The sequence below is a fragment of the Macaca nemestrina genome, chromosome 17, assembly GCF_043159975.1.
Source record: "Macaca nemestrina isolate mMacNem1 chromosome 17, mMacNem.hap1, whole genome shotgun sequence".
NCBI classification, from domain to species: domain Eukaryota; kingdom Metazoa; phylum Chordata; class Mammalia; order Primates; family Cercopithecidae; genus Macaca; species Macaca nemestrina.
This window is the reverse complement of record NC_092141.1, coordinates 73,254,841-73,272,169: the sequence shown is the minus strand read 5'-3', so window position 1 is coordinate 73,272,169 and position 17,329 is coordinate 73,254,841. Positions and strand designations below refer to the sequence as shown.

The 17,329-nt window shown below is 44.1% G+C and overlaps 1 protein-coding gene across 3 annotated transcripts in view; it reads left to right on the top strand.

Annotated features, from left to right (window-relative positions):
- The window catches only part of LOC105468993 (endoplasmic reticulum to nucleus signaling 1), a 90,936-nt gene that overhangs the window by 47,511 nt on the left and 26,096 nt on the right, over positions 1–17,329 (top strand). For 2 of the 3 annotated variants that reach the window (XM_011719502.2, XM_011719503.2), the window contains exons 3-8: positions 2,537–2,570; positions 3,613–3,685; positions 7,662–7,734; positions 10,796–10,918; positions 14,602–14,703; positions 15,957–16,218. In XM_011719502.2, coding sequence (XP_011717804.2) covers positions 2,537–2,570; positions 3,613–3,685; positions 7,662–7,734; positions 10,796–10,918; positions 14,602–14,703; positions 15,957–16,218 — 667 coding nt within the window. The remainder of the gene's footprint in view (positions 1–2,536; positions 2,571–3,612; positions 3,686–7,661; positions 7,735–10,795; positions 10,919–14,601; positions 14,704–15,956; positions 16,219–17,329) is intronic. The other variant, XM_011719504.2, reaches the window with a different exon arrangement.

Below are 17,329 nucleotides of genomic sequence, written 5' to 3'. Positions count from 1 at the left end.
CACTTTTTCATGTTGTTCTTTCATTGCACATTTTCAGATAATGCTCTTTGTTTTTATTTTTGCTGACTTTCCAAAGATTTTTCTCTTTAACCTTTTTTAATATGAAAAACTTTAAGCATATGTACAGAGAGTAGTAAAATAACACTCCAGGGTTCCCATTTCTCATCTTTAACTGTGATCAACAGCCTGCCACTTTTTGTTTTATCTGTCCTCCCCACCCCCATGTAATTATTTTCTGTAGTATTTTAAAGCAAATCTTGAATTCAGATGATTCTTAAAGAAAAACATTTACAGAATTAGGTCATTGTTACATTTCAGAAGCCAAGCAGCAGTGTGTCTGTCTCTGTCAGAACTGTCGTAATAATTGCGTCTTTACCTGGCCTGCAGCTTTGAAGAGGCTTATTCCAGGTACTTATTTTACTGAGTGGATGGGAAATGCTAAGACAACCATAAGGTCCTCCTACTGGAGTTTATCTTCTCCTAAGCCTAGAAAAAAAAGATCACAGTTCTTAAACACCAATGTAGTTGTCCCAGGAATCTTCCCCTGTCTCCTGCCAACGTCCTGAATCTTAACTGGAACCTTCCTGGTACAGAGCACATCTTGGGACCTGAGGCCTCAGTGTCAGGTGACCAGTGGCTAAGCTATAGAAAACCTGGAAAATCTGCATCTGAAGACAAGTCTGTGAGACTGAGCAAACCCTGTACAGCAAAGATCAGGTTATGAACAGGAATTTAAATCATATTGGTCTCCATGTCTTGTTTCTGGTGAATTGCTGGAATTTGGCTGCATCCTCTTAATCTGCGTTTATCTGTGATACCTTTAAGTGGCTGAAACAAACAAAAAAGATGCCATTTACTGCCATGTTTTCTTCGGAATATGATATTCTTGCTCTTCTTGACTTGCGTGGCTTCAGGCCCGTGTTAAGGTAACTGGGTTATTGCACCTTGACTAGCTCGTTTGAGTAGGATGAGTGTGGTGTGCCTTTATTTCCTGTCTCTTGCATCAGTCTGTTTGTGAGAGTGTACCGAGAGGTGATTAATGGGGAAGATAAACATATGCTTACTGACTGAAAGTTCTTCCTGTTTCCTAAAGTGTTTTTGGTTTAGTGAATTGTTTGTTTGCTGCCCACAGACCACATATGGTGTGTGTACCTGTTATTGTGAACACCATATGCCTTTGTATAGGAGCTGGGCTTTTAAGCAAAGTCAACATGTGATAAGGCTTAAAAGATTTTCCTTCATCCAATAATTGGATGGATTGGACAGCTGTCTGTCACCATAAGCAGAGCCTCCAGAGTCTGGAATTCTGCATACAAAATCATATAAGAATACTTGCTGTTCTTGCCCCCAGAGCTTAAGTTGTGTATAGCAAGGCTGTGGGGTTTTGGTTGCTGGAAATACCTCATCGCTGTGAATCTCCTGCCTGCAGACGTATAGATCTCTCACTACACAGTGCTGCTGTGCCAGTGTTCATGCTCTCTCACTGCCACCACCATCTGCCCCTGGAATCAGGAGCTTCCTCATGCTTTGTGCCAAGGAAAATCTAGGGAGGGAAGAATTCTGCCATTAATTGCTGCAAATGTAAAATTGACTTAGAGAAAAAAACACATTCTCAATTTAAAAAGTAATGCCTGCTCTTGCAGAAATTTTAAGATATAGAAAAGGTTGGGGGGAGTTGCATTCCCAACAAGGATAATTTACAATTAGCATTTTTGATCTTTCCATCTAGTTAGGTACATTGAAGCCTTTCCCCATAGTTGCATTAATACTGTATGTACAATGTTATCTCTTCTCCTGAACATACTAGCGTAGGTTTGTTTATGTCTTAAAACTTTATTAGCCCTCTTAGAAGCCTTAATTTTTTGCCCAGGGGACATTCTGTAATTTAACCATATTATTGGGTAGGTCATTTGTAATGCTGCTACATACACATCTTTGAACAAAAAACCATTTTCTATACTTTATATTATCTTTAAATTAGATTTTATAGAAATGCAATGGGTGGGCCAAAGGGAATGAACACTTGGAGGCTCTAGGATTGCCGCTCCAAAGAGGTGTATCCATTTGCTATCCAATCGATGTCAGTTCTTAAACCAGTTTTACTTTTCCTAATGGGAATATATAGAGCTACTCCAGGCATCGGACAAGGTAATGATTTAGGTTTTAGAAGTCCTTGAGGTGTCAGATAGTGATGCTCTGACCCCTTGTCCACTGTGGGTGGTGGCTGGTTCTTCCTTCTGCATCCATCCCCCAAGTTATATGCAGGTTTCTTGAAAGCAGTTATGTTCTGGTCTCAGTTCTCTATCCAGCCTCGGTGACTATCCAGAGCTTACATTTGCATCACTGTGGATATGTTTTCTAAAAGATATGCATGATGATGCAAACGTGCATATAACCTTCACGTACACTAGACCATGTAGGTTAACATGGGGGAGAAAGTTATTACCGGTACAACTTGACCTGGTCCTGGGAAGCCTCTGGGAATCTTGACATTTTGGGATGTTTCTGATGATGCCTTTGTTGTTCTTTTGCACAGATCCAGTCCTGCAGGTCCCAACGCATGTGGAAGAGTAAGTTTTCTGATTTGCTCAGTACTTCCCTTAAATTCAGTCTTCATTCAATCAGTGTTTATGAGGCCAATTGCTGGGAGTGCATATATGTGTAAGTTTGAGGAATAACAGTGAGTGACATATAAAGTCTTACAGGTGCTATGATGAAAGCCTGTATTGAGGAGGAGGTCGTCAGTTTCCTGGGGGAGAAGGGTAGTGCTTTTAAAAAGGCTTATTTGAGATGAAACTCAAGTTGAGCTTTGAGCTTAAACTTCCAAAGTCCTCAGGGGGACTGGACCTCTTCCTCTTTGCTGTGTCATATCATGGAGAAAAAAGGTGAATGTGACCTGCTACTGCAGAGCGTGTGTTGGAGTAAAAGATGGATAGTGCCTGTAAGAGCCTTAAATGATGGCGCAACCTAAGTAAAGGAACAATTCAGCCAAGAGTTTCTGAGGGACTGTAGTTATAGTTCAGTCTTTAGCAGATTAACTTGACAAAAGACCACTTCACATCTGCTTCGAGGGAAGCTACTGACGGAGAGACCTTGATCTGTCCCCTTGGCGGGTTCTCTCTGATGTCAAGCCATTAGAGTCTGCTTTTATTGCCTCCAGTTAAACAAAAAATATCTCTTGAAAACTAAAAGCAGATTTGTTCTACCTGTTTATGTACCATGCTATGCTATTAAATATTAATGGCTGAAGTTCTATATACAATTGATGTAGAAATTGAAAAGTGGACTTGCTGGGTCCTTTTCACATATTTTACCTTCATCCAGAGCGCTTTGACCAAATGATGATTTGTCTTCTGTGGTTTTGTATGATTTCTCCTTTCAGGCCGCTTTTCTCCAGTCGAGGATAGTGTTTACCACCATAGGGGTATTTTATTTATCTGTGGTTGAATTGAGAGAGAATAGTGGATGGAATTGTCTTATATACTCACTTATACACCCACACACAACCACCCCCCACTCTCTATTCCTCCATCATGGGTTTGCGTGGCTTTGATATGTTGTTCTGTGCCCTGGACTGTAATTTATCTTTGATATTTATTATTTAATCTCTAGGCCTGCCTTTCTCCCAGATCCTAATGATGGCAGCCTGTATACGCTTGGAAGCAAGAATAATGAAGGCCTGACGGTGAGTATATTTAGCTTCTTTTTGTACTCCAGGGGTTCTAGACCAGCAGTCCTTAAGTGTGTCTGCACAGTGTCTTACTGTGTCTCCCGCCCGGAGCTTTTAAAAACAACCCCTGGGGATTCTGATTCAAGTGATCTAGAGGGGAGCTTGGGCATCAGTCTTTTCAGAGAGCTTCCTAAATGAGCTTTTAAATGTGGTGCCAGAGTTGAGAAACACGGATGCAGACCAGCAGGTTCTCATGGCCCAGCCCATACACTGGAGGATATAGTGTTAGGAACAGGGTTTGCTCTAACTGGTGACCCTCACCTTAGGAGGGAGGGATATAGGGAAATGCTGTCTCCACCTGCCCCACCTTCCAATGACTCCTTAGGGGAGTCATGTGTTATTCCATCCTCATCTCCATCTGAGAATCTAAACCAGTGGTTTTCAGCCTTAGTTATACATTGTAATAACCTGGAATTCGAAAAAACAGCATTGGGACCTAGAACATAGAGCCCAATCCTAGAAGGTCCCGATTTAATTGATCTAAGTCATCAGGACTTTTTTTTTTTTTTTTTTTGAGACGAGTCTCACTCTGTCACCCAGGCTGGAGTGCAGTGGCACGATCTCAGCTCACTGGAAGCTCCGCCTCCCGGGTTCACACCATTCTCCTGCCTCAGCCTCCCGAGTAGCTGGGACTACAGGCACCCGCCACCTCGCCTGGCTAATTTTTGTATTTTTAGTAGAGACAGGGTTTCACTGTGTTAGCCAGGATGGTCTCGATCTCCTGACCTCGTGATCCGCCCGCCTCGGCCTCCCAAAGTGCTGGGATTACAGGCGTGAGCCACCACCACCCAGCTTACAGTGTTTTTGCAATAAATGGTGTAGGTCAATTGGGATATCCATATAGGAATGAAAGTCTTGACTCCTACCCCCCACAACGCATATAAAATCAGTTCCAGATAGATCACACATCTAAATGTGAAATGCAAAATAATAAAGCTTTAAGAAAAAAAGTAATGGAACCATCTTCATGATCTCAGAGTGAGTAGAGATTTCTTAAATAGGATATTAAAGAACACTATAAATTTAGCAAAAAATCAATATATTGACTGTATTAAAATTAAGAACTTTTCCTTCTTAAGAGGTCACAAAGTATTTGTAGTATACACATCCAACAAAAGTTCATATTCAGAATACATGAAGAAATCCTATGGTACATTAAAAAAGACAGCCCAGTGGAAGAATGACAGAAGAGAATATCCAAATGGTCATAAACATATGAAAAGATGTTCCATTTTATTAGTCATTAGTAAATGCAAATTAAAGTCGCAGTGCCATACTGATACTCACCAGAATGGCCAAAACAAGGGAAGTAGAAAAAGAAAATGTGGTGGTGATATGGAGCAACCAGGATTCTCACCTACTGCTGGTGGAAGTGCAGTGTGGCACAAGTGGTTTGGCAAACTGTTTGGCAGTAAGTCCTAAAGTCCTTAGGACCCAGAAATGCCTTCCTAGGTTACAGACCCAATAGAAATGCACGTTTGTGGTTGGGCGAGGTGGCTCACACCTGTAATCCCAGCACTTTGGGAGGCCAAGGCGGGCGGATCACGTGGCCAGGGATTGAGACCACGGTGAAACCCCGTCTCTACTAAAAATACAAAAAATTAACCGGGCGAGGTGGCAGACGCCTGTAGTCCCAGCTACTCGGAAGGCTGAGGCAGGAGAATGGCGTGAACCCAGGAGGTGGAGCTTGCAGTGAGTTGAGATCGTGCCACTGCCCTCTAGCCTGGGCAACAGAGCGAGACTCCGTCTCAAAAAACAAAAGAGAAATGCACGTTTGTTCACCAATGGACACGTGCCCAAATGTACAGCAGCACCATTTATAATAAGCAGAGTGGCCAAATAACATCCACAGTGGAGTGGAAAAATCAACTCTAGAAGAGGCATGCCCAGTGATGAGGACCAACAACAGTCTGACGACACACACCACAGATGACTCGCAAGCACCATGTTGAACAAAACAAGACAGACCAAAAAGGCCACACACTGCCGTTCACTTATATAAAGCCAAAAACAGGCAAAACGAGTCTCTGCTGTTTTGAAGTTAGGATAATAGTTACCCTGGAGAGTTATGGCTAGAAAGGGGGGCAAGAGAGAGTGGGGGGCTTCTGTTTCTTCACCTGGATACTGGTTCCGTGGGTATGTGTGTGATGATGAGTGCTTTTCTGTTTGCATATTATGCATCAGTAGGAAGTTTTGAAAGCTTCCAAGTAATTCTCATGTGCAACCGAGGATGAGAACCACTTGTCTAGGCTGTAAGTGGATTGTGGGCTTTAACTTGGTTATTTTAAAATTATTTTGTGAATGCCTGTAACCAAAACAGAGGGGAGGAGGGCAAGCTTGTGCAGAGCTGTGTGTATTTCACCTTCAACACTGCTCTCCGTCAGTTTCTCTCCACAGCTCTGTAGTCCTTATTTCTTAAGCAATTTGTTTGCCAGAAACTGGGCTGAGTGAGTTGTATAAGTTATCTCATTTGAATCTCTCAGCAGCCCTGTGGGTGATATCCCCATTTTAGAGGTGTGGAAACTGAGCCTGGAGAAGTGAAGGAATATGTCCAGGGCCGAGTCTTCTCGTGTTGGAGTTGGTTCTTAAAGAGGATGCCCTTCATCGCTCCCTTGTGCTCCTTCCTGGGTTGTGGTTTAGCAGCTCCACAAACAGTGTTTCCCAAGCTTGGGCCTTGAAGCAGAGACCACAGGACTCCAGGAGACTGGACAATCTGCAGTGCCTTTCTGATTCTCAGAAACATGTGGCAAAACCCAGTCATTGCAGCCTCTCTGAAGCATTTTTCCTCCTCTAAGGCTTGGTTTGAATGTTGGGATGATGGGAAAATCCAAGTTATTTAGTATGCAAAGCTCTGCTTATTAAAGCTAGAGAGAAATCTTTTCTTTCTTGGAGAAAAAGGTGACCATGCAGTAGAGGCATTTCTATAAAAGCAGGTATCTATAGAACAATTTCAGGAACACAGAATGTTCTAAAAATAAAGTATACTGAAACGAGCACTAACCAAAAGAGGTCGTCAGATGACAGCTGTAGACTCAGAAGAATCAGTTTTATGATGAAATGCAGTTGAAACATTTGGATTCCTTTGAGTTTCTTTTCCTGGCACCTATCTTAACTTCCTCTTTAAAACCAAAAGCCTCCATTTTTCTTGTTTTTCAATAGTGAATTTTTTACTGAAGAAAACATCAGAACTCTTTTCCACCTCAGACTCTTGTGTTGCCCCTGTAATGGCGACTTCTCCTTTCCCTCGAAGCTTGAGCTTGGCACGAAGGTTGCATCCCTTCAGCATCAATGTCGTGGCTCCCTCCCATGGGGCTCTACAAAGGACTGTCATTCTACTCAGTCTAGCCAGCTGTAGCTCTGTATTCCAAGCCAGGACAATTCTTTCTCCCACTCTTAGAATTTCAAAGAATATATAACTTTCCATATTTGTGTAAATATTTTCAGAAAAGGTTTGTGTCACCCCTGGGAAGCACCCTGGACAGGAGACCTTGAGGGGCATCGGCACATGGTGTCAAGTAAAGGAGTGGATGTTTATGGAGCTCAGGGACCTAGGAGCTTGTCAAAATAGACGTGGAAAATTAGCTGGGTGTAGTGGCAACATGCCTGTAATCCCAGCTACTTGGGAGGCTGAGGTGGGAGAATCACTTGAACTCAGGAGGCAGAGGTTGCTGTGAGCCAAGATGGCGCCACTGCACTCCAGCCTGGTCAACAGAGTGAGACCCTGTCTCAAAAAAATAAAAATGAAAACAAAGTAGATGTGGAAGCATAGGGTGCCCCCTTCTCCTTGGTATTCAGTTAGGAAAACTCCCATCTGCAAAGTGCTTCTCTCTTTTTAGCAGAATTAGGTAATAGAAACAGACTGCCTGGTAAAATTATAATAATTGCACAAGACTTGGTTAACTTTTTTCCCTTTTTTTTTTTTTTTTTGAAGAAACTTCCTTTTACCATCCCAGAATTGGTGCAGGCATCCCCGTGCCGAAGTTCAGATGGAATCCTCTACATGGGTAAGAGTTCCTGTCTCCAACCCTGAAACTTGTGTCTCTTTGATGTAAGTCCCGGAATCTGGGAAAGTGGCATGTGGAGAGAGAGGGCGCAGGCACCGCCTTGCCAACCCTTTCTTTCCTGGGTTGTGCTTCAGGTGCTGTTCTCCCCAGGATCAGCTGACCAATTAAGAAAAGGTTCCCCCAACTTGGGAGAAGAATTGACATCATTAATATGGTTACTCATTTAACAAGCTTTTAGTTGCTGTGTTGACTTAGTCCTGAGATTCCAAGATTGCAACATACCCAGTGGCAAATGGATGAAATTTAAAGTGAATACAATCATCTAAGCCAAGAAAGGAAAGCCAGGCTCTGCCTGTTAATTATAGGGCTTTCTTAGTATTTCCTGCTATCGGAATATTTGATAAAACAGCACTTAATAGCTTGCCTAGATAAACTGCCTTCATACCTATGGGGTCACAGCTTTCAAAGCATCAGATCACCTGCTTTTCTTTTACCGTGTTGCTGCCAAAATGTCAATAAAAAAGCATTTGCAACACAAAGGAGAGCTGTATTTATCTTGAAATCATAGTAGTAATAATAGCCCGTATTTATACAGCAGCTTTCTTTTTGAGGAACTGAAAGTGCTTATTGCCTATTCATGCCTCCAGAAGCTTTATGTGTATTTCTGGGTCTCAAGTGCAGGCCGGACTTTTAAGGTTTTGCTCAGGACACTGGGACGCTTGCTTCCTTCCACACCTTCAGAATGAGGAACTCCCAGCCTAGGAATTTGGAGGAAACAATCAGCACGGATTTTTCTCTCTGTGGGCCATGGCCTGGGAACATCTGACAATCTTCTGACCATCCATGTCACTGTGTCCTATCTGGTCTTTCAGCTTTTGCCAGCGATTCACTTATAGTCTGCTTAGGGTATTGTCTTCTCATCATCTTTGTGCTGTGCCCTCTTAAGCGAGTTCATTAAACATATTTAAGAGCATGGTAGTTGCCCAGTCTATCCATTAAAGTAATAGCTGTGTTATGTAAACTCTAGTGGTCCTTGAAGTAACCAGTTATGTCATGCCAGATGGAAAAGGTTCGTGGTCTTAGCTCTGTTCCCCTCTACCTTTAGATCACATTCATATTATGATTTTATCATTGAGAACAGAGTTGTGATCCACGGGTAAGTTGCACACATGTAGAGCAGGCATGTATGCAACATCTGTTAGAACTTTAGAAGTATAGCTTTAGCAAATTCTAGGCCGGGCACAGTGGCTTACAACTGTAATCCCAGTACTTTGAGAGGCTGAGGCAGGAGGTTTGCTTGAGGCCAGGAGTTTGAAACCAGCCTGGTCAACATAGTGAGACCCTGTCTTTACAGAAGAAACATTTTTTAAAAATTAGCCAGGTATAGCCCAGGAGCCTGGTGGCTCACACCTGTCATCCCAGCACTTTGGGAGGCTGAAGCGGGCAGATCACAAGGTCAGGAGATCAAGACCATCCTGGCCAACATGGTGAGACCCAGTCTCTACTAAAAATACAAAAACTAAGCTTCATGTGGTGGCGGGCGCATGTAGTCCCAGCTACTTGGGAGACTGAGGCAGAAGAATCGCTTGAACCCTGGAGGCAGAGTTACAGTGAGCCAAGATCGTGCCACTGCACTCCAACCTGGGTGACAGAGCAAGACTCCATCTCAAAAAAATAAATAAATAAATAAAAATTAGCCAGGTGGCCGGGCGTGGTGGCTCACACCTGTAATCCCAGCCCGAGTCAGGCGAATCATGAAGTCAGGAGATGGAAACCATCCTGGCTAACACGTTGAAACCCTGTCTCTACTAAAAATACAGAAAATTAGCTGGGTGTGATAGCACGTGCCTGTAGTCCCAGCTACTTGAGAGGTTGAGGCAGGAGAATCATTTGAACCTGGGAGACAGAGGTTGCAGTGAGCTGAGATCGCGCCACTGCACTCCAGCCTGGGCGACAGAGTGAGACTCCATCTCAGAAAAAAAAAAAAAAAAAAGAGCCAGGCATAGTGGCACATGCCTGTAGTCTCAACTATGAGGAGGCTGAGGCAAAAGGATCACTTGAGTCCAGGAGTTCGAGGCTGCAGTGAGCCATGACCACACCTCTGTACTCTGTACTTGGGTGACAGAGCAAGATCCTGGTCTCAAAAAAAAAAAAAAAAAAAAAAAATTTCAAAGGCTCTGTGACCTTCCTCAGCATCTCAATATTCTGCTTCTAAGAGTCTCCAAAATAGGAGACTTTTCCAATAAGTTAGGAAGATACGAATGACCACCAGAGATCATGCTTTACAAAACAGAAATATACACATCACAGTGACTGTGTTGACCTTCACACTGGAGGCCGGTGCTACTGACTCTCCATTGCTAGGATGCTGTTGGGTGTATACCATTGATACATATGCTTTGGATTTTCTTAATAGTGTTGTTTACCGTGCTGTCTGCCTGTCATAATCAGCTGACCAAAATTAGGGGTATGGTCTGAGGCCAGGGAATAACTTACTGGCTGGGACCAGAGGCCGAGACAACTTTGACCTCCTTAGCATCAGATTGCAACCAACTCCACTGACCAGTCCCAGGTACTAGTTAATTATAGTTATAAACAGTAACTGTAGATCCTTCTCAGTGGGGGCTAGTTAGTAGGGATGTTGAGAAATGTGAATGATGGTTATTAGGGAGATAAACCCCTGGGCACATTTCTGTATTTCTATAGATCCCAGTCCATGGGAAAAGGGTTACCCTTCACAGGCAAGACTTTTCATATTTAAAGCCACTCATCAAAGCAATAAAATCTAACTTGAAAGTTTGGGGAACTTTTTGAAACTATAATTATGTTATTAGGTTTGGAGGAATTTGTATACCATGATTAGGTTATTAAATTATTATAAGACCTATGGGCCTAAGAAGTTTTATTGTCTCTGCATTACCATTTACATCATCACCTTAGAAATGACATCCTAAGAATTTCAGGTCTATCTCTCTCAATACAGAGCATCTTGGCTGCTAGTTTGGCAGTGATACTTTTTTCCATATGGTGTAAACGATGATGTGTTTTTGTGTCCTTTCAGGTAAAAAGCAGGACATCTGGTATGTTATTGACCTCCTGACTGGGGAGAAGCAGCAGACCTTGTCATCAGCCTTTGCAGATAGTCTCTGCCCATCAACCTCTCTTCTGTATCTTGGGCGAACAGGTAAGAAATGAACCTTTGTCTTCTACAACCTGCCTGTTTCCAGAAGGGATCGGAAGAAGCTCCCCAGCCTCTTTTCCTAGAAGGTGGCCAGAGCTTCCTTTTTCCAAACACAGGTCTGATCATGTCATTTTCCTTTATAAGACCCTTCAGTGTCCCCCACTGCTCAAGGGATACAGTCCAAACTGCACCACTGCCCAGAAAAACCCCTGTGATGCGACTGCCACCTCTCTCGCCTCATTTCGCTCATTTCAAAGTTTCCTAGCCGGGCGCGGTGGCTCACGCCTGTGATCCCAGTATTTTGGGAGGCTGAGGCAGATGGATCACCTGAGGTCAGGAGTTCGAGACCAGCCTGGCCAACATGGCAAAATGCTGTCTCTACTAAAAAAAATACAAAATTAGCCGGGTGTGGTGGCGGGTGCCTGTAATCCCAGCTACTCAGGAGGCTGAGGCAGGAGAATCACCTGAACCTGGGAGGCAGAGGTTGCAGTGAGCCAAGATCAAGCCACTGCACTCCAGTCTGGGCAACAAGAGTAAGACTCCGTCCCCCCACCCCCCCCAAAAAAAGTTTCCCAATTAGGATGAACTGCCTGCAGCTCCCAGAATGGCAGTGCCATTTTTAAAGGCTTGTAGTGGTGTGGCCCTCTCCACCAGGTATGCCTGTTTTTGCCTATCTGGCAAATATCCTCTTTTCTTGCACAACTCTGCTCAAAAGTCACCTTCTCTGTAAAGCCTCTTCTCCAGCCTCTCGGCCTCCACCCTGCTCAGGAATACCTGGCTGTCCCGTTCTAGGGGCACACGTAGCAGTTAACAAGCCTGTTGTGACAGCCATCTCACCCCTTGTCATTGTCCCTTTACAGGCATGGCTTGCACCCTCTTTACCGCACCATTTTCTGTTTCCTCCTTTTTCAGCCTCTTTCTTCTTAACTCTTGGCACTGCATATTTATAAATTCTATGTGCCTACTTCCTGCCTCCCTCACTAGAATATCAGTTCCCTGAGGGTACGACTTTGTTTTGCTCACCTGCTGTCTCTCTACACCAGGCATATTGCCTGATGTGTAACAGGGGCTCAATGTTTGAGTGTATGAATGGGTGAGCCCCATTACTGCAGAGACCTGCCTTACTCATTATCATATGTGCAGCACCTCACACATGTCGGGGATGCCATGAAACTTGTTGAACGATACTTAAAGCTAAAAGGAGAAACAAAAAACATTTAGAAGGAAAAAATTATACCAAAAACCTAGGATGAATTCATTACAATTGAGCACTACATTTAGGTCTAAACTTTCAGACAGCCAAGGATTTGAAAAAAAGAGAACCTTCCTGAAAGTGTTGGGGAAAGCACTGCATTTCTAAAACTCAGTGAGACTAATCTTGGACCCTGCAGAAGCTGGCTGGGCTCTCCTGGGAATGGGTGGAAGGTCTTAGACTGTAAAAATCAGGTATTCCAGCTTCTAACTGTAGTGACTGCTTAGGATTTATGTGTTTACCTTTTCCATCAAGTAAATTCTTACAGTGGCCCCAGCTTCATCCAGATATAAAACTTGTGTCATTCTCAGGTGAAACTGTGGTGTTCAAAGGAGCTGGGATATGCATGAGGTGGAATGTGTGTGCATAGGTGTGTAAATCCATTGCCTCCATTGTCTATTGCTGCATGGCAAACCACCCCAACTTAGTGCCTTAAAACAAGCATTTTATTGTTAATGATTCTGTAGGGAATTCAGGAAGGACTCAGCAAGGACCCATCATCTTTACTCCACATGCTTGGTTGGCCTCACTCATGTATCTGAGATTTCGGTTCACTTCCATGTGACCTTTCTCCATATAGATAGCCTGGACTCTTGACATGGCAGCCGGGCTCCCTCTTGAGTAAAAATGGGTATTACAGTGCCTCCTAAGGTCTGGGCTCAAAAGTTCTAGAACCTTCCTTCCACTGCAGTCTATTCGTTAAAGCAAGTCTCAAGGCCAACTGAGAATCAAGGGTAGAGATACAGACTCGGCCTCTTGATGGGAAGAGTAACATGCATATTACAGGAATGGGAAGAATTGGTGGTAGTGACCTTTAGAGATGTTCTACCGCAGTCCTCCCTCAGGCTGTAGTAGTTTACAACCCTCCCACTCCCTCCAAAGACCCCCAAAATCCAATCCCAGCATCAGTCCCAAAATCTCATGTCCTGTGATCTGCATCAGGTCTGGAGGAGGATGATGTTCTTCAGGTGTAGCTCCTCTTGATTGGAGACCTGTGAATTAAAGAGACAGGGTCTTTCTCCCCTTCCCATCCCCCACCCAACATACAGTGGTGAGATGGAGACAGGATAGCTGCAATAAACATGTTCACTCAAAAAAGGGCAGGAAAGAGAAACACATATCACACATTGGACCTTAGTAATTCTGAAATCTAGCCAGGCACATGTTTTCAGGTTCCCCTCCTCCAGGGGTAGGGAATATTCCTTCATTAGGGCCCAGTTTTGCCCTCTGGGATTAGTTCCCTAATATAGTGCTCTCAGTGGCTCTTGGTTCTGCCCTCTGAGAAGTCCTTTCTTTTCCGTAACAAATGGCCAGTTTTGTATCTTTCTCAGTCTGTTCCTTGTCCATTGAAATTTAGGGATCTAGAAACCCTTTTTTTCAATTTGACTGTCTCTGATCCTTTTAGTTTATGCTAATACCACTCCTTTAAAAACTATGTGAGCTTCCCATGTGTCAAATTATAGTCTATTCCATTAGATAAAAACCATACCCACAAGTCTCTAGACTTTGGAATGTGAGTTTAGAACTCCTTTGATGCAGAGGGTGTATGAGGAACCGCCTTAAACTCTTTTGGAGGTCTCAAAGAAGGATCTTACAGCTTAACCTTTGATTTTATTGATCTTTACCCTGAACCCATTTTTTGTTGCTGGCAGTACCCTGGATTTGATCTTTTCCCTAAAGTTATTTTTTATAATGAGAATCTTTTCCAGCAGTATTCAGTCCTGGACCCTTTATATTTCCTCTGTATTCTGATGAATAATTTCTTCCTCAGCTCATTTGTCTCACAGTATATCATAGACAGCTAAGAGAAACCAACATTCTCTGCTTTCTGTCTGGAAATCTCCTTAGTTGGATCCCTGAGTTGATTAGATATTTTTTCTGTCTTCCAAGTTACTGCAAGTAATAGTCATACTCATCATGGCACCCTCCACAAGCTGGGTCACCCCTTTTCCACTTTGAATAGCAGTGCCCCCTCTGCACTAGCAAGTCTCCACCAACCTTTTTGTCAGCCTCCCAGCCTCCACCTACGAGCTGGTCCCAAAGTCAATGCCACATGCTTTAGGTGTTTGTTATGGCACCATCCTGCTTCAAGGTGCCAGTTTTTAACTATCAGCAATCCATTGCTATGTAATAAGGCACCCCAAACCTTAATGGCTAACAATAACAACCATTCTATTGCTCACGATTCTGTGAGCCATTAGTCCAAGGGCATAGCAGGGGTGGCTCATCTCTGCTTCCACATGCTGTCAGCCAGGCTCACTCATGTGTCCAGGACTTCAGTTCTCCTCACATTGCCTTTCTGTATCAAAATGGATAATCTGGACTTTTTGGCCTACAGTTTAGGGAGGAATTGTTTGTAATTAGATAAGGACCATACCTCAGTATGTACTGTGGCCCCTCTGTGGTAATGGGCTGGCTGGTCTGTGTTCTTTAGAATACACCATCACCATGTACGACACCAAAACGCGAGAGCTCCGGTGGAATGCCACCTACTTTGACTACGCAGCCTCGCTGCCTGAGGACGACATGGACTACAGTAAGTGCTCTCTGCTGGATTTCACAAGCTTGAGCCAGTACTTTTGACCTATGTGGAAACAGGCTCCAGAAAGTAGGATTTTCTTTTAAGATACTGTTTGTCACCAGATTCTTTCTTTCCATGGACTTTTCATGGGCTTATCGTAAATACTTCCCACAGTCAATGTGCAGGGACCTTGGTGAAGTCTGAAGGGAAACCGAAGTAAAATGGTGACAAGCTTAGCCAGAGAGGAAGGAGGACACCCCTTGTTGAGTCTTTCTATGTCACAGAAGGAATTTACTGCAAGCCCATGGAAAGTAGAAGTAAAATCAGCATAGGACATTAGCAACCCTGTCAAGAAGGCCTCTCTGCAAATGTGACTCATCCCTAGTTATTTCTGCAGTTAACATTCACCTCGCTCAAATGAAAACTAAAAACCAATTCTGTCACCTTAACATTGGTGTCAAAGTTGGACTCTGCCTTTTCTGGTCAAGGACCTAGAATATTTTCGTTTTTCTCTGAGGACTCCTTTGTGAATCTCATGGGACAGTGTCAGTGGTTCAGGTCTGACTTTCAGGGTGTTTTTTTGTTTTTGGCGGGGGGTTTTTGAGGCAAGGTCTCCCTCTGTTGCCCAGGATGTGTGCAGGGGTGCAGTCATGGCTCACTGTAGCCTCAAACTCCTAGGCTCAAGTGATCTTCCCACCTCAGCCTCCTAAGTAGCTGGGACCACAGGCACGCACCACCACTCCCCTACCTCCCCTGGCTAATTTTTTTTTTTTTTTTGTAGAGATGAGGGTCTAACTATGTTGCCCAGGCTTGTCTTGAACTCCTGGGCTCAAGTGATCTTCCCACCTCAGCCTCCCAAAGTCTTGGGCTTACAGACATGAGCCACCACAGCTGTCCCTGACTTTCAGTTTGATCGATGGGTTTCAAGTGACTGCTATGAAATGCCAGATTAATAGGCATCTCCATTGGCTCCTTTCTCCTCAATATTTACTCTCACTTATTGAATAGAATGGTAAAGCACATCACCAAATAAATTGCCTTTGGGAGAGTGATCCTATCCTGTGTTTGTAAGCCAGCCAGCTCCCAGTGTCTTGATATTATAGAGACTAAGTGAGTTCATTGGAAACAAGTGAAATTGCTCAGAGGAGATCTGAGAATATTCCAGAAGTCTTGTTTCCTCTGAGTGACTACAGCCTGCCACAAGAGTAGAGGATGTGGTTTCAAGATGGGGTGAGACTCAGCATGCTTTGTTTATTTGATCTGTACAGAGATGTCCCACTTTGTGTCCAATGGTGATGGGCTGGTGGTGACCGTGGACAGTGAATCTGGGGATGTCCTGTGGATCCAAAACTACGCCTCCCCTGTGGTGGCCTTTTATGTCTGGCAGCGGGAGGGTCTGAGGAAGGTGATGCACATCAATGTCGCCGTGGAGACCCTGCGCTATCTGACCTTCATGTCTGGGGAGGTGGGGCGCATCACCAAGTGGAAGTACCCGTTCCCCAAGGAGACAGAGGCCAAGAGCAAGCTGACGTGAGTTGGGAGCTCGGGGAAGGAGAGGGCGGCCATGGCCTTTGTGTTCTGGTGCTGTTGCAATGTAGCAGGCCCTGCATGGGAGGCCAAAGACAGGACGGTCTCTGAAGCCATGAGGAATATCCAGAGCCACGTCTGCTTCGTTCGGAAACCTCAGAATAGAAGAACTGAGGGGCACCCATTAAAGCTTCAGAATTCATAAATATTACATAAAAATCATGAGTGGGAGGTGCCAGGCACCATGGCATACACCTGTAATTCCAGCTACTTGGGAGGCTGAAGTGGGAGGATTGTTTGAGCACAGGAGTTTGAGGCCTACCTGGGCAACGTGGCAAGACCCTCCCCCTGCCGCCACACACACACAAATACAGGTGGGGATAGGAAAGAGACTGCCAGTGGAAGTATAGTTTGCATCTATCTTACGTGGTAGGGATGCAAGAGATTTATTTTTTTAACTTTCTATATTTTCTAAATTTTTAGGTTATATTCATTTTAAAAATCAGAAAAAAATAGTTAACAGTGTGTGTCCAAGACTCAGCAGGCTTCTGTTCTCCATCCCTCTGTTATTAGCCTATCACTGAGTCACTTAAACTCACCAAGCCTCAGTTTCTTCATAGAGTTGTGTGGAAGATCAAATACGATAATGTGCCAGAGAGTATTTAGATTGTAAAACACCATTCAAATGTAAGATATTCGTTGAGAGAGGTTTAGATAATGTAGTGGATGACCGATCAGGTGGGCTCTTGACAGTAAGCAGAAGGGCCAGGGGGTGTAGCTCTCCTCATTTTCCATCTCCCTGATGTCCCACATGGGGACAGACTATACAGCTGAGGAACCAGAAGTCTCACCGAGTCTGGAATTTCTTATGCATCCCTTTTGCTCTCAGCATCCAGAGTAGAGCACCATTTCTCAGGAGTTCTGTAGGACCTCCAGGATCCTTAGAAAGCAGGGGGCAGAATGGGGGTAGTTTTGGTGGTCACTGGAGTGAAAGTGTGTTGTACAGGGTCGTCTGAGGGGCCTCGGCAGTGGTGGTAAGCACTCAGTCTCCTGGATGGCCATTGGACGTAGTCCTTTCTGCAGGCATCATGGGCATCGTCTAGTCCAGCCCTGC